Genomic DNA, 21,006 nt, shown 5'->3' with positions numbered 1-21,006 from the left:
ACCTGACAGGTATATGTATATCTGGGAAAGGGGGACACAGGTGCTTGCTAAAGTCTGGGGATACGGATGGTGGGCCTTCAGTCCTACCTGTCAAAGCCAGACACCAGCAGACAGAGACCATTACACACCCAGACAATGCGGGCTCCACGGGCCCCCTCGGGCCCTGGGCCTTCCTGTTGGGATACAGCACATAAGGCCCAGCTGGGGCTCCCTGGCCGGGTCTGAGGGCCGCCCCCAGCCCATCTTGCTCACCTGTAGTGGATCAGCGCCACTCCGGGGCTTGTAGACCCGCAAGCGCCCGTCCTTGCAGACAGTGGCCAGCTGCTGCCCGTCAGGACTCCAGGCCAGGCCAAAGATCTGGGGGCAGGTAGGGAAGTGAGAGGCAGCCTCTCATCTCGTGGCTGGGCGCCTGCCTCTACATCTGTCCTACCTGGTCCTGGTGGCCCTGTAGCCTCAGCCGCTCAGCTCCAGCTTGAAGGTCCCAGATCCGGATGGTAAGGTCATAGGAAGAGGAGGCCAGTATGTTGGCTGCCAGCGGGTGGAAGCGCAGAGAGTAGATCTTTTCTGTGTGGCCTGGGGGTAAGGCAGGGGGTGACTCCAAGCCCCTCAGGAGCCACTGCCCATCCCCTGGCCCCCTCCCTGGGTCCACCTGACCTGTGAGCACAGCCTCAGGAGTGGTGAGCACCTTCTCCAGGCCCTCAGGGGGCACCCGCCACAGTCGGATCCTGGCGTCTTCCCCAGCTGCAGAGAGTGCAGGCTCAGGCTCATCACTGCTGGGCCTAAGACCCCGGGGCTTCCCCTGCCCCCATTCAGGACCCTAGGAACCCCGCCTTGAGCCCAGCGCCCAGGCTCCTTACCCACAGCAAGGCGGTGGGGGTCAAAGGGGTCCCAGGCCAGATCGGTCACGGCTGCCCCATTCTGCAGCGTGGGCAGTGCTGTGTCAGGCAGGCGGCCAGGCTTCCGCAGCTGTGGGAGGTGCCCCCACCCCAAGGCCCATCAGTAACAGGCAAGAGGGCCTGGTCCCCAGGGGCTGCAGGGCAAGCAGAGTGCCCAGGCCCCACCCTGTGCAGCCGATGCCCCACTGCTGGGTGGCCCAAGCTCTCTGCCTCAGCCACCTCATGCTCGGAGCCCCAAGTGCCAACCGTGAGGCCCCAGAAAGTGAGGGGAGGCAGTGTGGAGTGGTGGAAAGAGCTCAGGCTTGGGGCTCAGGCAACCTGGGTTCAAACCCCAGATCCACCACTTACACAGTTGTGTGACCGGGCAGGTCACTAAACCTCTCTGTGCCTCACTGCTCTCATCTGTAAAATGGGGATAAGAATAGCATCCCCCATATGGGGCAGCTGGGAGAATTAAAGGGAAGAGAGGGACGCTGGGCGGGTGCCTGGCACATGGTTTGTGCTCAGAGAATGTGAGCTGGTGTGGGTACCCGATGCCTTTAGCGTCCTGAAGGGACCTGGAGGCAGCTGTGGTGGGGTGGGGACTCTCACCTCAAGCACAGCCACCTGCCCACCGCTACTCAGCAGGGGCACGGCCACACGCAGCTGGTTGGCACAGAAGCCGTCGCTCTCGCCGGGTGTGGTGAGGTTGAGCCCCTTGAGGTTGGTGATGTGGCTGTCTCGGTGCAGGACGGTGCCCTGAGCATGGCGGAACTTGGAACTGGGGCCTAGTGGGCGGCAGGGACACGGAGCCACCTGAGGATGCCCTGCCTGCCCGCCCTGCGCTGTCCTGCAGGAGGACCCCAGGCCATCCCTGAGTCCTGGCTGCCTGCTTCCCTCACTGCAAGATCAGGCAAGGTGTGTGCCCAGGCCTCTGCCAGGCCAGCCAACACAGCTCACCCAGACGGTGCCTGGGAATGAGAAGCCTGGTGGAAGCCTGGGGCTCCAGGGAACGTCCAGGACACCCCCCTACACATGAGCTTCACTTCATCCCACGAGGATGAATGACTCCACCAGGAAGGGAGGCAGGACTTGGGAAGGGCAGGGCTATGGGGGGAGCCAGGGCCATAGGGGGAAGCAGGGCTGGGGGTGGCAGGGCTGTGGGAGCAGGCAGGGCTGTGGGAGCAGGCAGGGCTGTGGGAGGCAGGGCCATGGGGGGAAGTAAGGCTAGGGGAGGCAGGGCTATAGCAGCAGGCAGGGCTGTGGGAGGCAGGGCCGTGGGGGCAGGCAGGGCCGTGGGGGGAGGCAGGACTGGGGTAGGGGTAGACAGGGCTCCCACTCTGACGCACTTACCCAGCAGGCTCTGCAGTGACCTCTGGCTAGGGCTGGTGCTGATGCCGCTGGTGCTGGAGAGCGAGGGCCCCAGGCTGGAGGGCGTGGAGGGCGAGGTCAGCGAGCTGGGAGGGGAGGAGAAGCCCTCCTGGGGGAGAAGCACGGGGGTCAGCCAGCAGGCCCCTGGGTGTGTTGGCCAAAGAGAAAGGGGACGCCCAGGTCATCACTCTGGCCCCTCCTCCCGTGTGGGACAGTGGGCTGGGCATGAAGTCCCACTGTGGGGCATGGGGTGGGGACACAATCGCAGACACTGACAGGGGCTGGGGGTAACACAACAGTGAGCTGAGCTTTAGGCCATGGGGACAGCAGGTGGCAGCTGCTGGCTCCCAGCTTTGTGGGAGGGCGGGCCCAGCGTGTTTAAGATCTGCCAGTATTTCAAGAGAAGCCAGAAATCTTCATTTTTATGTGAAAAATCTCTCACTTTCTAAGTGTTTGCTCAGTTTAGAGAACACTGTGAGATTCTTTATTTATGCTCTGTGGGCCTCGTTTCTGTGTTATGCTCAACAGCCAGAAAAGGTTAAAAAGACCATCGGGGCAGGCGGACACACTTGCCAGCTTTGACTCAGGGCCCCCTGGTGGTGTCGTGAGGAGGAGGCTGGGCAGGCAGCCTTGGCACTCACACTGGGGTCCACGTCGCCCACAGGCGTCTCCGCAGGACTGGCCACATCAGCGGGGGGCTCGGCAGGGTACACCAAGCGGGAAGTGAAGCTGGAGCGGGGCCGGCGGGCTGGGTGGAGGCTGACCCTCTGCACCTGTGGGGAGAGGCAGGAGGGATAGGGATGGGGGCACAGGACAGCTGAGAGAGCGCACGGCCGGACTGCGGGCCAGTGAATGGGGCTGCTGCCAGTGGGCTTCCAGAGGCTGGTGGAGGCCAGGAGTGGCCCGCCAGGCCTTGGTCCTACCTGCTGGTTGCTCCCAGCCCACCAGGCGTGGGGGTCAGAGGCAGGCACACAGCCTGCAGTGTCTGGGAACAGGTCCTGATGGAACTCTACAGTCTGGTGGCAGACAAGCACATGGCTGGTGAGGCCCAGGTTCCTCAGGCCCTCCCAGCCCCTCACCCAAGACCCCCTCACCTTGCGGGGCACGTGATAGCTGATGGGCATGATGGCCGTGTCACTCAGCTGCAGGACACGGAGCACCTCGCAGCCCATGACGGCCAGCGCCCGCCGGGGCACGAGTGCCGCCCCCCTCAGCGCACTCTCCAGGAGGCACTGGGTCACTGTTGGGGACACCATGGGAGGATGGTCAGGGTGGGCAGGGGAGGGGAAAGGGGAGGTGGAGGAGGGCAGGGCTTACCAGGGCTCAGTGCTGGCTGCTGTGGGGCCACCTCGTAGCAGGACAGCTGACTCTCACCCTGAAACGAGCCCAACCTGAGTGCTGCTCACTGACTGCACCCTGGTGGCCTGGGGCACGCCCCGGCTTGAGCACCAGCCCCCCTCTGTTCCTCTCCCAGGACCTGAGCCACAGAACCATGGCAGATGTCTATGGGGCCCTGATGTGTGCTGGGCACCGAGCTGAGCCCTCAGTAGACTTTACTCGACCTGTTCGTCATCACCGTGCATAGACTGAGCACCAGAGATATATATTCAGTATTTACAGAGTGCCTGCTGCATGCTAACACTACTCTATTCTCTGCCTTGTCCTCATGAAGCTGACATCTAGGGGGGTTACAGTCACCCGACTGCACGGATGAAGACGCAGGGGCCTGGACGCGCAGAGCCCCTGAGGAGGCTGCTCGGCTGGGTGGCGGTGGAGCCTAGGCAGTGCCCTTCTGGTTCCTCCTTTCTGGGGGCAGAGGGCATCCTGCACTCCCCACTCACACAGCTAGCTGGTTAGGTCAAAGGTCGGGGCCAGGCCTGGCAAGTGAGGGCACCAGCACCAGTGGCCGACGTGGGTGGGCATGGGTGGAGGCTCCAGCTTCTCTCTCACCTTTCCTGCCAGGACCAGGAGCCCGGAGTCTGGGTCCAGCAGGGGCATCAGAGACCTGGGAGAGAAAGAGGTAGTTGGCAGGATGTGGTCAGCCACTGTGGGCGAGGGCAGCAGGACCATGAACCTTCTGACCCCAGAGAGGGGCTCAGGCCAAGCAACACAGTGGCCAGGAGCAATGCAGGCCCTCCAGCTGCGTTCAGCCTGGTCCCTGGGGCACCTCTGCCTCCTCTCCCTGTGCTACCAATACGCTGAGCACATCACCACGTCCCAGCCTTTCTTCCTGGGTCCTCCATCTGCCCACCTTCTTCACTCAGGACTCATGCCGTGGGCATAGGGAGCCATCCTCTCTTTCTTCACTTTAGCCCCGACCTCTGCTGCTCCAGGAAGACCCACACATGTTCTGCCCCAGGTCCCACCTTGGCCAGCCTAGACATCAGGCCAGGGAAGGCGAGGGAGGTGCCAGAACTGGGGGTTCCCTTCACTAGCACCCAGGGCCGTCAGTCCAGGCGCACCAGGTCTGCACTAAGGTTTGAGGGCCACCTACTCAGTCACCCCACGCTCCTGGGGCGTTGATGACATCTTAGAGACTTGTAACCCTGCTCTGCACAAACCTTGAGCCCCTGTGCCCAAACCTGAGCCAGGGGCCAGGAGCAGCGGCTCCTTTGCCACTGTACTTCCCTCCCCTCCCCATTCTCGATCCCGTTTCGGAGACAGGGGGCCTGGGGAGGGACAGTGGCTTCGAATGTAGAGGGCAGGCTCGAAGGCCCCAGAGCCCCTGCCACCCTTTGCCCATCTCGTCTCTGCCAATAGCCTGTCACTGCCCAGGGATTTATGACTCCCCTCCCAGGGCCCTGCAGGGCCCCTCTGCAGCCCCTAGCCCTGTGAGTGCTCCTTCCTGGCTCAGGCTCTGGGGGGCGGGGGACCAGAAGAACTTGGACAGGTGCCTCATCTGTTTCTGATTCTTTCTCCTGGTCTTGGTCTCACATCCCTGGGGACCCGTGGGCCTGGACCCCCACCCTGACACTGACACTTGCTCCACACAGAACCCCATCCTCACTGTGGTTCCAGCGGTCAGAGGTCGCCCAGCTGTGGCAGCTGCCTCTATCCCTCACCCAGGCAACAAAGGGCCCATCCCCCTTCCTCCTCCCCTGCCCATCCATCCCCTCCCGGCCAGCTGCCTAAGGTCCACTGCTATGCCCCCCCCACCCGCCAACCCCTGTGGGGAGACACAGAATGGGCTGGGAAGCTGGGTGGGGCCCTGGGTGTCTCCAAAGCTTCTTGGAGTGCCCTGGGCCAGTCACCTGTGAGTAACACAGCCTCTAATTACCTCAGGCCAGCATGGTGACCCGGGCTCAGAACTGCACTTCTTGACCTGGTCTGACCACTGCCTGCTGCAGGGGAGTGTGCAGTTGGGGGGACAAAGTGGGTGTGTGACCTGGGGTGCCCCCTACACTGATGCTGGCTCCATCAGGGGTGGATACAAGTCCCTTCCACAGCTCTAACAGGGCTTTCACTCACTCATTCATTCACAATCATTCATTCCTTTGGCAAGCTGGACTGTGCCTGGCCCTCAGCTCGGCCTGCAGGTGTGACCAGGAGTGAGTAGAACAGACCCCACCTCTGTCCTCAAGGAGCTCACGGCCTGCTGTGAGAGAGAGAGATATAGTCCCACAGATAAACACATGAGGGAAAAGTTCTCTAAGGACACACAGCAAGGGGCAGAAGGGCCTGACTTTGGCTGGCCACAGGGGAGGGGGTGTTCTGCAAGACCCAAAGATTAAGGAGGAATCAACTACATCAAGGGAAGAGAGTTCCAGATGGAAAAAGCAGCACGTGAAAAGGACCTGTGGCAGGTGCATGCAGGGCGTATCTGAGGAACAGGGAGAAGAATGGTAGCGTGGTAGGTGGGCAGGGAGGGTAAGGGCGAGGCTCGGGATGGGGTGGGCAGAGGCCAGACAGAACGGGGCCTGGTGCTTCAGGAGGGGAGTTCTGCCTCCCTCTGTCAGACAAGCAATGAAAAGCGAATGGACGTCTTAACTGAAGAGGCACAGGATCAGATGTGTGCTGAGCAGAGATCTCTATGTGGAGACAGGAAGGAGGAGTGGAAACATGAGGTGACATGGGGCTCAGGGCAGAGTCTGAGAGCGAGTGACCTGGGGTGACTCCTGTGGCCCAGCCACTGCCTTGGTGAGCACTGGTGAATGGGCCTGCGGGTTCTGCTATGACACTGATGTCACCCGTGCTCGAAACCAAGCTCCTGAAGAGGCTCGACCTGACCTTCCTGCACCACCCCCCCATCAGCCCAGCTGGCCAGCCCACTGACTCAGGCGCAGGGGGCGCAGGGGCAGGAAGTCACAGAGGGTAGGGCTGGCTCCTCCAACAGGTCAGGCCGGTCTTCCTCGCCTTGGGCAGAGCCATCTGGGCAGCTCTGCCAGGCGGGAGCATCCTGCCTGCCGCAGCACGGGCCAGGAAATGGGGTCATGGCACCCAGCCCCAAGGGTTGACTAACAGCAGGCATAGGGCTGACCCCAGGCCTCGTAAAGAGAGCCAGGCCGGGTCTGGGCCTGGGACGCAGAACCAAGCCCCAGCCTGGCAGAGGGCCAGAGGTGGTGAGCGCTGGCACAGGCATCTCTCTCGCTGCCATGGCTGGGGGAGCAAGGGGGGGTGGCATCTGAGCCTGCCACTGGGAAGGGCTCTGACACAGTTCCAGGTGTGGGGGTCTGCTCTAGACCCCAGATCTAGAAGGTCTAGAGCCCAGATCTGCCCCCTACCCTCAAGCCCAGGTCCCAGAAGACGAAGGATAATGGTGGTACCAAGTGGGTCATGTTGGGGAGGGTCAGCCCCCTGACAACCCCAATACTCCTGTAGTCATCACAGTAGAAGTACCAGCTGTGCCTGCCAGGAGAAGCAGCTTCAAGAGTCTTCCTCTGGTTCTCCCCGCCAGACCTGCCAACCTAGACATCCTGGCATTGCCACCCCTTGAAAGCAGTCCAGGTTCCTTGGATCTGTCCTTGTCACCCAGGCTGGGCAGTGGGGACCCCTTGGACCAAGCCCTACCCCACATTCCTTAGCTCCCTCCCATCACAGAGGCTGCATGTAACCAGGTTCTAAGGGGGAAGGTGTCCTGAAGCCATATGAGGAAAAGATGGACAAACTGGACAAACTGCTCCTGGAAGCTGCCCTTGAGCCTCTGGGGGGATGGGAGCATGGCCTGTGTGAGTCCAGGCTCAGGATCGGGGTTGGCGGTGGACCTTTTAGGTAGATGGGATCTCCCCATCGGGTGGAACTGACCACAGAGGTGACCCGTTCCTTGGTGAAAGTCAGGCCAGAGGTCCTCAGGGCACCCCTGAGGGGCATCTGTGGACCTTCCTGAGGGCCTTAGGAGACACAGGGCCCAAGTAAAGGCATAGGGACAGCCTGACCAGAACCACACAGCACCGACTGTAAACTCAAATGCTTCCCGGGCCGGGCAAGACACTGAGTGAGTGAAGCAGCCTGGTATGAGACCACTAAGAGTGGTGGGGACTGGGGCGCCTGTGAGCTCAGGCGTTGGTCAGAGGGGGCAGCTGCCACTCAGCCCCAGCCGAAAGTTCCTGTTCAAAGCAAGCTGGGAAGTCCCGTTTTATTGCGAAACCACCAGATTTTTTAATGTTGGCAATGGCTTCAAAGTTTTAAAAAGTCCCATATAGGCCAAATGAAACACAACCAAGGGCCAGCTCTGGCCCGGGAGCAGAGGTTCACAAGCCATGCCCCACATCCACACATGCCAAGTATGGAGTGTAGACTGCTGCCCATCCTGAAAAGGGGTCCTCTGCGGAGAAGGCCTGAGGAGGCTAGGAGCTGAGAGGGGAAGTCTAGGTGGCTGTCCCAGTTGGACCCTGCTTAGCCCACTAGCAACCAGACACGGACACCACCCTGCCTTCTGGAGGTGATCAGGTCCTCCAAAGACCACTCGAACCCCCCTGCTGGTGTGGCTCAGCCTCCCGGGACAAGCCTTGGGGGGCCCCCGGAGACTTGAGCTGGCCTAGCCAAAGGGCCTGGCAGCAGGCCAGACGGGGGGGGGGAGGGGTGTCCTGGGGCCCTCTGGAAGTTGGGAGCTAAGCTGAGTCCCCAAAGGCTCTGAGGTATGACTCTGGCCACAAACACGGAGGGGGAGGAGGGCAGAGCATTTTCCTGGAATCCTCCAAGGCAGGGGATTTTTCTAGACTAGTTCAGCTCCTGGCTCCCGTCCCCCCCGCCCCATCAAGAGCCACTGTCAGCTGCACCCAGGTCCCACCCACTGACAGTGAGGCCCAACCTCTCACCTCATCCCAGCCTCCCTAGCACATTCTGGGCTTGAAGCTGCTGTAAGTGTGGGGCCTTGGGTACACTGTCACTTCCCCAAACTGTTTTTAGTTATGTTCAATTACAATACCAACTAAATGTTCACTTTATCCTCTATATCATTCATTTTATCATACAGTGCCGAATTCTGATATACAAGTAGCTGCCCCACTCCTGTGTTTCAGTCCCTTCATCTAAAGTGGGGAAGGCAGTCCAGGGATGCTCATGGCCCCGAAAGCCATCCTGGCTGAAAGGACCCCAGCACCCAGGCTCGGCATTAGAAGGCTAGGAGGCTCTCAGAAGGGCTCTGTGCGGCCTGCCCACGAGTTTCTGAAACTGGGATTAGCTACCAACAATAACACATTCAGAGATTTCACCTCTACAATCCAGATTTCCAGTTTCTCTTGAAAAATCCAAAGCTCTGGCAGGCTGCGGCAGGTCACGAGGGCTCAACCCTTACACCAGCTCCCACTTCCCCCACCCGCTCACCCCCGACTTCTCCAGGTCTCCACAGGCTCTGGTGGTCGCTCCTCCAGTTTGTCACCTGCCTGGCGTGTCATAAGCATCCGGATTTGGGACTCTTGGTCTCAATATTCCCTTGCTTTCCACGCGCAAAACACTGATCTGCCCAGGGTTACATGGCTAACTACTGGCAGACCAGACTGGAGCGCTGGACGCCTGACTCCTGGCGGGCCGGCAAGGTCTCACCTTTCGGAGGTGGTGGGGTGAGGACCAGGCTGCCTGCCCAAACGACCCTTCAGCTGAGAGGGTGGGCGGGGCTCCGTCGGCCCCCGCCCCAGCCAATGGGGAGCCGCCCCGCCCCCTCCCGCGGCGGCCCCGCCCCCAGCTCTTAAGGCGCGATCCGCCTCCTGCGAGCCGACTCCGCAGCCCGAGCCCGGGGCGGGGAGACGCGGACGCGCTGCCTCGGGACCCCAGGATCCCCTCCGGCCCGGCCGGCCGGGAAGGACTGAGGCCGCGGCCCGCCCCGCCCGGCTCCCGCCGCCGCCGCCTCCCGGTGAGTGTCTCCCGGGCTGGGGGGCTGCGGACGGGGGCGGGGGCCGCCACCGGGTGGGTGGTGTACACGCGCCGATCGCGTGCGCGGACCCCCAGCCGCGCACACGCACTTAGGGCGGGCGTGCGGCCCCCAGCCCCGCGCGATCACCTGGGCCGATCCCGGCTCCCGGCGGGCGGGTCCCTCGTGCCCCCTGCCCGCGCCTGGCTCGCCCCCTCCTCCGGCAATCCTGGGACGCCGAGAGCCCCAGGCCGGGGTGCGCGCGCGCGCGTACACGGCCCACCGGCCGGCGGGGCTTCGAGCAGACAAAATAAACACCCCCCTCCTTCGCTTCCTCCTCCCACGGCTAGGCCCTCTGGCATGACCAGTTTTATGAATCAAACCCCTTTCAGGGGATGGCCAAGCCATAGTCTCAGGTTACTTTTACCTCCTGGAGTAGGATAGTCTGGTTCTGGGCCTGGAGCCCCTGGTGCCTGTGTGCAGATGGGCTGCCTGGGGTCCTAAGGGCCCTTGTCACCCAGGGCAGAGCCAGGGGTCACATGCATGCAGCCCTGGGGAGAGGTGGGGGGCGGTGGGTGGCAGGTATCTGATGCCCCATCCCCCTAGAGATGGTGGCAGGGGACCGACCTTGGCTGGCTGGGGCCCTTTGTGCTCCAGGTATTAGGGCGCCCCATCTCTCCCTCAGCCAGGGAAGGGGCTTTGCTTGGGCTATGAACTCAATGGCCTGGAGCCAGCCTAGTCCTTTGTGTCCCTGGGCTGGCAGTGCTTGGGCCTGAGGGCTGCCGAGGTCCCCTGTGGTCACTGGCAGGCCAGCCGATTGGTGCCAACCCTTCTGCCTCGCCCCCATTCGTTAACGATTACCACACCAGGGTTGCTGACCGCCTCTCTTGCTGGGGCCTAGGGGTGGAGTCTGCAAGGTGGGAAGGAGGAAGAGGCCCTGAGGGTCCTGGTGTCCCCCTTCTTGCCTTTTGCACCAAGGGCAAGTGAGGCTCTGGAGAGAGGCACCAGGACCACAGCCTCCCTCCCCAGGCCAAGAACTTTTGGGGCTGGGAGACTGGACTAAATATCAAAGGACCCTTCCCACTAGGCTGGTCCCTGGGTGCTGGGGGCATAGAGAGGTGGCTGGGCGGGTGCCCTGCGAGTGAGGTCCATTCAAGTTGGCCCAGCAGGCAGTGAAGTCCAGTATGGCCCCAGCTGTTGGCAAGGCCCAACAGGGCTAAGGGAGGTGGGTGGGGGGATGGGACAGCAGTCCCCTGAGTTTGCTGTCTTCTCCCAGGGGAATCAGCCCCCGGAGCTTCTGTAAACAGAGTGTCAGAGGCAGGAAGAGGGCTCTGGTAATGAGCAGCCCAGCTGGATCCCCTCCAGACCATTATCTGGCCTTTCCCGGGCCCAGGGAGGGAGGATGAATACATGCGTGCCAGGCTGGGGGCCCTGGGCACTGCCTGTCCCTACCTCCCCCAGCCTCTTGTGGCTGCAGACTAAAACAGCTACCCTGGGACTTGTGGGTCTGGAGGGTCAGATGAGGCTGGTGTCCCAGGGCGTTTGCTGGGATGGCACCACTCTCTCCAGACTCTGGAAGTTGGGGAGGAGGTTCACCATGAAAAGCCTCTCAGATATTGCCCAGACCTGGGCTCTCCCTAGGAAGCCCCCTCTGGCAGGCAGCCCCAGGGCCAGGGAGATGCCCCAGGCAGGGGATGGGTCCACAGCTCCTGGCTCCCATTCCTGACATCCCCATCACAGCCCTGGGGGAGCTGGGACAAGTCCTAGGTAAAGAGAGTTGAGTCCTCATGGGGGCTTGTAAGTGGACCTCATCTGGGCTGAGCAGTTTCTGGGAACAGAAAAGTAGGGTCCCCGCTGGGCCCCGGAGACAGCTCCCACCTCGGCAGGCCAGCCAGCCAGTTCCCCTCAGTGACCAGAGAGAAGTCTAGGTGAGCATCTACCCAAAGAAGCAGCTCTGACCGCTGGCAGGCCCTGAGCTCATGGGAAGGGCAGCAAGGCCACCTAACTGGGTAAGTGACCCTTCCCGGAGCCCCCCTCAGCTCTCCTTAGAGTCCCCTTCCTGGGCTGGGGAGCCCAAGGCTCTGCACTGCCAAGAAAACCAGCTCCCCTCACTGCTGTGGAATTTGGAGAAGGGGGAGCGTGTGTGTGTGTGTGTGTGTGTGTGTGTGTGTGTGAGAGAGAGAGAGAGAGAGAGAGAGAGCAGGAAAGCACGGCCCAGTGGGCGTGTGTCTGGCGTGGGCGTGTGTCTGCGTGCGCGTGACTGCAGCAGGGCTGTGTTTGGGGGCCGGCAGGGGTGCTGCAGGAGTCCCAGTGCACCAGGGCGGGTGGGGGCTCAGCCTTCTTCCTTTTATCGGTTTCCACATTCCAGAGTCAGCCGGATTGCTTTCCCTCAGCTGGCTGGGCTGCCTGGCCAGCCAGGCCCACGAGCCTCCCCCGCTTTTCCTCATTCCAGCGTCCCTGGGTATGAGGAGGCTGGAGCAGGCTCCCTTGGGCCACTTCGGGTTTAGGGGGTGGGGACAGGCGAGGGGCCAGTTCTTCTCCAAGGCTGGGGACAGCCCCCCCACCAGTCTCCTCCCGGGGAATGCAATAAGGCTCTGACATTCCTCCGAGGCTGCCTGAGAGATTTAATTAAGGAAGGAGAAGAGAGCTGGCTTGCATTGAGAAGGGGCTGCGTCTAGGGGGTCACTGGGGTCCCTACTGGCCTAGGCCCCGGACCTGGGTGGGCAGCAGTGAGAAGTGAGAGGCCTGTGGGGGCGGCAGGGTTGTAGCTCCCCTGGTCAGTCCCACCTGCCCACTGATCACCTCACAGACCCCTGGAAGGGCTACTTCTGCCACAGGGTGACCCAGAACCCTGGGCATGGGGAGAGTGAGAAGAGCAAGACCCCCTGAAGGCCACTTCCTGCTCAGACCCTGTCTAGGCCCCAGACAGCCTGGGCCCAACTGGCTTGGGGCTGGTGGCCTCCCTTAGTGGCTAAGGTCTTCCTCTGGCAAATCCAGGGTTAATTGCAGGGTTAGGGCCTTACTTGATGGCTGCTTGGCCCTGGGTGGGGACAGGGCAGTGAGGAAGCCCCATGTCGGAGCCCAGCCCCGGTGGTATTACACTGGCATGTGCCAGCGGTGGCATCCAGACTGGCCCATTTCTAGTTGGGCCACAGCCACCACATAGCTCCCAGGGCAGCAGGTGTCCTCTGCAAACAGAGTGGCACCTCTCCTGACTTGAGATGGCATGTCCCACTGCCCTGAGGGCCCATTTGAGCCAGAGACTGGCCTTAGTCACTGGTCTTCCTGCCCTGGGCTGACAGGTCTGGCAGCTGCCAAGTCACCCACGGTGCCACTGAAGGCACGCACCTGGGGCCAGGCAGCTCCTCTGTGGAGGAGGGGGGGTGGGGGAGGGCCCAGCTCCTGCTCTTCTCCTAGTTACTGCCAGCCAGCCACACCTGCTCAGGGATCCAGACCCCCCCCCCCCTCCCCTGACAGGAAGATGGGCTGACATCCTGACTGTCCCCCTTTGCAACCCTCCACCCCAGGGTCTGAGCCCTGGCTGTACAGGAGACTCACCCAAGGAGCTTCTCCAAAACACAACTCTGCCTGGGTCCCACCCCAGAAATTCTTATTTAATTGGTCAGGGGGTGGGGCTCGGGTATCAGGAACTTTCCAAAGCTTCCTAGGTGATTCTGATGTCCAGCTGGGGTTGAGAAGCCCCTGGGTTTATAGGTGGGAGATGGAGGCCCAGAAAGGGAAAGGAACTGGACAAAGTCATGAAGTGAAGTGTCGGGGCCTTTTCTGTACCATGAGCTGAGCTGGCCGGGGATGGTAGATGGAGTTAGAAGGGCAGAGATGCTGAGACTGGTGGGAATCCCCAGCTTAATCACAGGGCAGGGCCACGACCCCCACCCAGAGAGAGAGCCGTCTCTGAGGAACCTGAGCAGGCCCAGCCCCCTTGGTGAGGGCCCGGTACGGAGATCCTGACCTCTCTGCCCTACTGGGCCACGGGCTACTGTGTCCCAGGGATGGGGAGACGGGAGGACCCAGCCAGGGCCCTGAGCCTCCTCAGACACGTCAGCGAAACCGGAGCCAGCCGTCCTGGCCGCCAGCACAGTCCCGCCTGCCTGGGGGGTTGGCAGACTCCTGGGCTGGGCTGCTGCCAGGCCTGGCCGGCAGTGCTTAGCCCGGGCGGGCCGGTGATGGGAGCCAGAGGCCTGGAGCTGCGGGATCGGACCCGCAACACCCAGCCCCTGCATCCACTCCACATTGTAGGGCACAGGAAAGGGGTGTGCTGGCCTCTGAGTCTCGTCTTTCTGAATCTCTCCCCCGCTGGCCAGGCATGTGGTTTTCCCCAGGAGCAGTGAGGTGCTCCAACCTGAGGTGTGATGTGGTCACCCAAATGCCTGGGTTCCACCCACTCGCCAGCCCCTGCCTGACCCAGGGCCTGTGTGTGAGTGGGTGCCTCCAGGTGTGTCCCATACTTGGGGCTGGGTGGGGGCGCTCTGGTTGCCTCTGAGAGCTGAGATGACGATGTCCTTACTCACAGAGCCCCACCCTCTGCTTCCCCCCCCCATGGTCATATGCTGAAGGGGACTGGCCAAAGGACAGCTCACTCCCCCCACCCCCTTCCAGAATTGAAGACACCCCCTCATCAGGCTGCTCTCTCCAGCTCCTCCCAGTGTCCCACGCTGGAGGGTGGAGGGCAGCCTCTGCATGGAGGCCTCACCCCGGGCCCAGGGGGCCTCCTGTCTGTGCTGAAAGCAGGGTAACGCACCTCTCACATCACTGCATCCTCACCCCGTGTGCATAGAAGGCAGGGCTCAGGTTTTATGGATAACACTCTTAGTAACTAATGTTTCCTGACCACTTAGAAAGTGCTCCAAGTACAAACTAAACAGCCCTAAGAAGCAAGCACTACAGCTAGCCGCCCCACTTCACAGGTGGGAACTGAGGTGAAGGGTTGTGGCCAGGCTGTCATGCAGCCAGGCTGTGAGTGTAGGCAGTGGGACCCTAAAGCCCTATCCCAACTGTCCCCAGGAGGGTGGCAACGCCAGCAGCAGAGCCCAGGCCTCTGCCTCCTGCCTCTTTCTACCACACCGTGGAGGAGCCAGGCCAAGACGAGGGTACATAGAGTCCAGATGGAGGAGGGAGGCCCTGGACCCTTTGCCCTCCTGTCCCCCCGCCCCCAAATCCCAGGGCTCTCTCCAGAACTCTCCCTACACCCTTTGCAAAGGGAAAGGTCCCACCTCCCTGCCTCGGGGTCAGAGGATCAGATATCAAAGCCCAGGCCCCTAGTCCTTCAGAGCTGCTGAAATTGCACTGGGCAGGGCAGCCATGACCGCACGAGACACCCCCACCCCCAATGCACACACACACACCAGCACGCGCCCAGACAGGCGGATGGCTCCCAGAACTTGTTAGAAGAACTTCCCCATTTGAAAACAAACAGAACAACACAAAGCTACAACCCTAGGTGCTCAGAACAACTCCACAGAGTGAGGCAGGGCTGGTGAGAAACTGAGGCCCACAGTTGAGAAGGGACCTGGGAGGCTGTTTAGGGGCAGAACTTGTATCCGAACTCAGGCCTCTGTCTCCTGCTGCCCCGCCCCTCCATGGTTGGTCTTTGCCCTCTGGGTCCCCTCTGGGGGCTGTCTGATCTGCTCTTGGTGCCAGGAGCCCTGTGGCGGAGGCCCTGGAGCCACCAGCCACAGGCTTGCCGTTTCCCAAAGCCCCGGTGCCAACTCCTCGCTGGGCAGCTGGAGTGGGGTTCAGGCAAAGGTGCTCACCCTTGCATCCTCAGGGCTGGGAAGCAGGTTAGCTGCTGTCTGCTGGGGTCTCCCTAGCCCCAGATGCCAGGCCCCGTTCCCCATAGTCTCAGCCAGATTGCCACTCTCTGGCCCAGACAGACCTGTGGCGTCCGTGCCTCCCTCCCCTGTGATGACTTTACTGATTAAAGGGCCAGCAGACTATGGAGAGGAGCCCAGAGCCCATGCTGGCTCCCCTCCTCAAGGCAGAATGGGGAACACCTCCCAGCATGCACCCTAGGTCCCCCAGGGCCACACCTGGCTGCTCAGTGCTAAGTGCTCCCAGTCCTGGGAGGTGTCGACTCTGAAACGCCCAGGTGGACAGAAGGAGAAACCAAGGCGCTGAGAGAAAGCCACTGTCTGTGGCCTCACAGCTTGGACGCCCCTGGCCCAGGGCTGCCTAAACGGAGTGTGAGCTCTTAACTACGACCTTATACGAGGCCCAAGGGGGCTCAGGCCACAGGGGTGGCCAGGCTGGCCACGTGTAGGGTCCCCTCCCACCCCAGAGCCTGGCTGCTCCCTTCCTGACCCTGCCTGCCCCGCCGGGAAGGCTGATTCAGGGGGAGGCGGCTCACCCCCTACATGGACATGGGGGCGGGGGGGGCGCTCACAGCCCACATCTGGAGGCCAGGCTGCACTCGCTGCCTCTGAGTCAGTGAGGGCGGAGTGGGTCCACACAGGGCAAGCGGCCGGTGCAGCACATGGAGCCCCACTCAGGACGGCAACGGCAGGGCCAGGGCACATGAGGCCTCCCAGGTTCCGGTCTGAGCTTCATCTGCGGCTCAGTGCAAGGCCCTGCCCCCGCCCCGCCCGTCCACTCAGCATAGATGAGCCAAGCAGCTCTGGACACATGGGAGCAAAGACAGACAAGGCCTCCCCTCAGGGAGGAGATGGTACAGCTGAGACCCTAGAGAACAGGGGAGGCCCCCAGCTGACCTCTGAAGGGCAGCTGTTAGAGTGAACCAGTGAGGGGCAGAGGCTGATGACCTTACTTCCCTGGCAAAGGGGACCCTGTGGGGGGGGGTAGGGCCCAGGCAGGCCCAACCTGGGTGTTAGGCCTTTACCTAGAACTGGCCCAAGACTACAGTGACCTCCCTAATGACTTGTCTAATCCGTCCTAGGACCAACTGCCCCTCCTCCACCTCACAGGTCCAGAGCCCAGGTCCCTGGGGGAGGGGCAGCACAATGGATGGCAGTGGGGCAGAGGCAGGCTGGATGGGGGGCCATGTTACCTGCTGTGGCTGGACAGACGGCTGGCCAGTGTGGGGGAAGGGGAGGCCAAGCTCCAGCACAAAAGGCCCTTGTATGAGCAGGAGGCACCTGGAGGGGAGGGGTGCTGGCCTCTCAGGGACTGGGGCCCAGAGTGTAGGGACTGCTGCTGGGGGTGGTCCCAGGGCTCCCCTCAGGAACCTGAGCAAAGAGGGGACCATGCTATAGCCCTATCCTGTCTCGGGCAGGTCCAGCTATGAGCTGGGGCCTAGAGTGGCTAGGGGAGCTACCCCGACAGTGGGTGGGATGGGGCCCCATATCATAAGGGGAGGACCATCACAGGCGCAGGCCCAGCCGCACCTGGACGTGGTTAAGGACCTGGGCTCTGGCTCAGATTTCCCGGCAGTGTGACGGCAGCACTTTACAGTGCCTCCAGGAGCCCCCCTTGCTTCTGTCATCTGGGAGTGATGAGAATGATTTCCACCTGGAATGGCTGCTGGTGGGGGGTGGGGGGACTAGACGAGGTGACTGTAAATGCTCGAGGGTGCTGGGGCACGGGGAGGGCTGCTGCTCCTCTCAGCGCTCAGCCCAGAGTGGACCCCAGAAATGGGAGATGAGCCAGTCTGTGGAGCGTTTCCAGGCCTGGCACTGCCTCTGAGGTCACCATGCAACCAGTGTCCCTTAACTGAGCCCCGGGTCAGCCCAGGGAGGCCAGCACCCCCTCACCTCTGGTCCTCTCATCACACCTCAGAGATGCGGGATCTGATCTAAAGACCAGGGTCCCTTCCTCCCTATCCCCCTCCAGGGGGACACCTGCCAATGGCTCCAGCCCCCCTCTGCCCCCTCCCCAAGAACTTTCCCACTGGCCACATCCTGGCGGGCCCACAGCTCCCGTCTTGGGCAGGTCTGACTTCACAAGTGGAAAAACACCGATCCCATAGTTTCCATGTGAAGTCTTCCCGCTGCGGTCTCTCCCCACTTGGAGGACATGAAGCGTGGCGGCAGGGGCCAGCAGCCCAGGGCAGCCAGCTTCTCTGCTTACGCGCTCGGCCCACTGCCCGCCCCGTCTCTCCCAGACACTGCAGAGAGGGGCTGCAGCTCCAGAACCCCCCTGTTGTCCCCCCTTCCCTGTCCACCTCAGCAGAGATTTGGGGGAGCTTGGGGGGAAGGCACAGAGCCTGATGCTTTTTGACCATGTGTTCTCTCTAAGCCACAGAGAGGCAGGAGGGCTGGGGTTAAAGAGAAGAGGGTTATTTGTGGTCACTGAATGTTTGGGGGCCTGGCCCCCCTCGGCATGCATCAGCCCAATGAACCCTAGTGACAGTGCAGGAAGTAGCAACTAATATCATAATGAGGTCATGTGACTGCTCAAAGTCACATAGCGAGGGAGTGACGGGGCTGGGACAGGAACCGGGCCTGGGCACTGGGGACCTGACTCATAACTACTGTGCGCTGTTGGATTTGGGGGCAGGGAGTGGTGAAAGGGGCTGGGAATTCCCTTCTCAGTCCTTCTTGGCGTGGCTGTCCCCTGGGCCCCTGAATCATGGTCTCCTGTGTCTCTTCCCTGCTCACAGGAACCAGAAGATGCGCTCCAGGATCCCCCCACCCCTGCTGCTGCTGCTGCTGCTGCTGGCCCCGGGGCCTGGGGTGCAGAGCTGCCCATCTGGCTGCCAGTGCAACCAGCCACAGACAGTCTTCTGCACTGCCCGCCGGGGGACCACGGTGCCCCGTGACGTGCCGCCCGACACAACGGGCCTGTACGTCTTCGAGAACGGCATCACCACACTCGACGTAGGCAGCTTTGCTGGCCTGCCGGGCCTGCAGCTCCTGGACCTGTCACAGAACCAGATCGCGAGCCTGCCCAGTGGGGTCTTCCAACCGCTCACCAACCTCAGCAACCTGGACCTGACTGCCAACAGGCTGCGAGAGATCACCAACGGGACCTTCCGTGGCCTGCGGCGCCTTGAGCGCCTCTACCTGGGCAAGAACCGTATCCGCCACATCCAGCCTGGCGCCTTTGATGCACTCGACCGCCTCCTGGAGCTCAAGCTGCAGGACAATGAGCTGCGGGCGCTGCCTCCACTGCACCTGCCGCGCCTGCTGCTGCTCGACCTCAGCCACAACAGCCTCCCTGCCCTGGAGCCTGGCGCCCTGGACACCGCCAACGTGGAGGCACTTCGGCTCGCCGGCCTGGGGCTGCGGCACCTGGACGAGGGGCTCTTTGGCCGCCTGCGCAACCTCCATGACCTGGATGTGTCTGACAACCAGCTGGAGCACGTGCCGCCCGCCATCTGGGGCCTCCGGGGCCTGACGCGCCTGCGGCTGGCTGGCAATACCCGCATTGCCCAGCTGCGGCCTGAGGACCTGGCTGGGCTGGCAGCCCTGCAAGAGCTGGACCTCAGCAACCTGAGCCTGCAGGCCCTGCCGCATGAGCTCTCAGGCCTCTTCCCCCGCCTGCGGCTCCTGGCGGCCGCCCGCAACCCCTTCAACTGCGTGTGTCCCCTGAGCTGGTTCGGCCCTTGGGTTCGGGAGAGCCGCGTGGCACTGATCAGCTCCGAGGAGACACGCTGCCACTTCCCGCCCAAGAATGCCGGCCGGCTGCTCCTGGAACTCGACTACGCTGACTTTGGCTGCCCGGCCACCACTACCACAGCCACGGTGCCCACCATGAGGCCCGCAGCCTGGGAGCCCACCCTCTCACCTTCCAGCCTGGCTCCCACTTGGCTGAGCCCCACAGAGCCTGCCACGGAAGCACCTAGCCTGCCCCCCGCCGCCCCACCCACTGTGGGGCCTGTCCCCCAGCCCCAGGACTGCCCAACATCCATCTGCCTCAACGGGGGCACCTGCCACCTGGAGGCACGGGGCCACCTGAAGTGCCTGTGCCCCGAGGGCTTCACAGGCTTGTACTGTGAGAGCCAGGTGCAGCAGGGCCCAAGGCCCAGCCCCGCCCCAGCCACGCTGAGGCCGCCCCGGCCCCTGCCCCTGGGCATCGAGCCTGCGAGCCCCACGTCCCTGCGGGTGGGCCTGCAGCGCTACCTGCAGGGCAGCGCCGTGCAGCTCAGGAGCCTGCGCCTCACCTACCGCAATCTGTCGGGCCCCGACAAGCGGCCGGTGACGCTACGGCTGCCCGCCTCCCTTGCTGAGTACACGGTAACCCAGCTGCGGCCCAATGCCACTTACTCCATCTGTGTCAGGCCCCTGGGGGCTGGGCGGGTACCCGAAGGCGAGGAAGCCTGTGGGGAGGCCCGCACGCCCGCTGCTGTCCGCTCTAGCCATGCCCCGGTCACCCAGGCCCGTGAGGGCAACTTGCCACTCCTCATCGCCCCTGCCCTGGCGGCCGTGCTCCTGGCTGCGCTGGCTGCCGTGGGGGCAGCCTACTGTGTGCGCCGGGGTCGGGCTGCAGCAGCTGCAGCTCAGGGCAAAGGGCAGGTGGGGCCAGGAGCTGGGCCCTTGGAGCTGGAGGGGGTGAAGGCCCCCTTGGAGCCAGGCCCCAAGGTGACTGAGGGTGGTGGGGAGGCCCTGCCCAGTGGGCCTGAGTGCGAGGTACCGCTCATGGGCTACCCAGGGCCTGGCCCTCAGGGACCCCTACCTGCTAAGCCCTACATCTAAGTCCAGGAGTAATGGACCACCTGGGCCGGGCTCTCAGCCCCACTGGGACCAGCCAGCACCCTCCAGCTGCCAGAGGAAGGAAGTTCTCAGACGCCTAAGACAAAGACACGTTGTGGGAGTGGGGGCTGTTTGAGCGCAGCAAGTCCCTGCCCCTCTCTGGACCTCGGTCTCCTCATCTGTAAGATGCTGGGACCCAGGTGATGACCTCTAAGGTCCTCCTGAGCCTGAGTGCCTATGAGGACGACTTCTGCCCCGTCCTCTGCAATGTGCAAGCCCTGGGGCGGGGCTGGGCGGGCCGGCCTGCTGTGTGCTGGTAACACAGGCCCCCCACCCCAAAGAGACTCTGGGGGCCAGTGAAGGAAGCCGCCAGAAAGCAAGCAGAGGGAGAGTGGGTTTGGGAATGGGGCGTGTGACCCCAGCCTCAGCCCCAGGGAGCAAAGGAACAAAAGAAACTGGAAAGAAAGATGCTTCAGGAACAAGTTTTGCTTTTGTTAAAATATATTTATAAGAAATCTTTCCCATTTATTCTGGGAAAATGTTTTTCAAACTCAGAGACAAGGACTTTGGTTTTTGTAAGACAAATGATGATATGAAGGCTTTTTGTAAGAAAAATAAAAGATAAAATAAAAAGAGTGTGTTCTGGCATGGCGCAAGGGTACCTGAGCTGGGTGGAGGGAGGATGGGGGTACAGGCTGGGCATAAGGGGACAGCCCTCTCTGTGGGGAAGCTAGGGGCCGGGACCCCTCTCCCCAGCGGGCACGAGGCCCTGGTCAGCATCCCCTGGGCTTGGGCGTGCTGCTGCTGTGGGCCATGCCAAGAATGGCAGCCCTCTCAGGTGTCCAGTCCTGGGCTGTGTCCGCCCAGCCTC

At 62.4% G+C, this 21,006-nt stretch overlaps 2 protein-coding genes across 7 annotated transcripts in view; one reads left to right on the top strand and one right to left on the bottom strand.

Annotated features, from left to right (window-relative positions):
- Positions 1-21,006, bottom strand: part of CORO7 (coronin 7) — a 58,957-nt gene that overhangs the window by 4,052 nt on the left and 33,899 nt on the right. For 2 of the 6 annotated variants that reach the window (XM_070232318.1, XM_070232321.1), the window contains 10 exons: positions 4,197-4,251; positions 3,564-3,621; positions 2,888-3,486; positions 2,229-2,355; positions 1,488-1,663; positions 858-966; positions 655-741; positions 431-573; positions 253-357; positions 88-173 (listed from right to left, as the gene is read on the bottom strand). In XM_070232318.1, the coding sequence (XP_070088419.1) occupies positions 88-173; positions 253-357; positions 431-573; positions 655-741; positions 858-966; positions 1,488-1,663; positions 2,229-2,355; positions 2,888-3,486; positions 3,564-3,621; positions 4,197-4,251 (1,545 nt within the window). Of the gene's footprint in view, positions 1-87; positions 174-252; positions 358-430; positions 574-654; positions 742-857; positions 967-1,487; positions 1,664-2,228; positions 2,356-2,887; positions 3,487-3,563; positions 3,622-4,196; positions 4,252-5,714; positions 5,840-21,006 lie in introns of those variants that run through there. The other 4 variants (XM_023616409.2, XM_070232320.1, XM_070232319.1 and 1 more) reach the window with 4 other exon arrangements.
- Positions 9,372-20,768, top strand: VASN (vasorin). The gene is made up of 2 exons (XM_023616413.2): positions 9,372-9,534; positions 18,104-20,768. Exon 2 carries the CDS (start codon positions 18,114-18,116, stop codon positions 20,136-20,138), a length of 2,025 nt encoding a protein of 674 aa, XP_023472181.2. The 5' UTR covers positions 9,372-9,534; positions 18,104-18,113; the 3' UTR covers positions 20,139-20,768.

This window comes from Equus caballus, chromosome 13, assembly GCF_041296265.1.
Source record: "Equus caballus isolate H_3958 breed thoroughbred chromosome 13, TB-T2T, whole genome shotgun sequence".
NCBI classification, from domain to species: domain Eukaryota; kingdom Metazoa; phylum Chordata; class Mammalia; order Perissodactyla; family Equidae; genus Equus; species Equus caballus.
Note: the sequence above shows the minus strand (reverse complement) of the source record. Positions and strands in the feature narration are given on the sequence as shown.

Bases quoted from the DNA above. Each gene is read 5' to 3' on its own strand.
- VASN (XM_023616413.2), top strand. From the start codon at position 18,114: ATGCGCTCCAGGATCCCCCCACCCCTGCTGCTGCTGCTGCTGCTGCTG.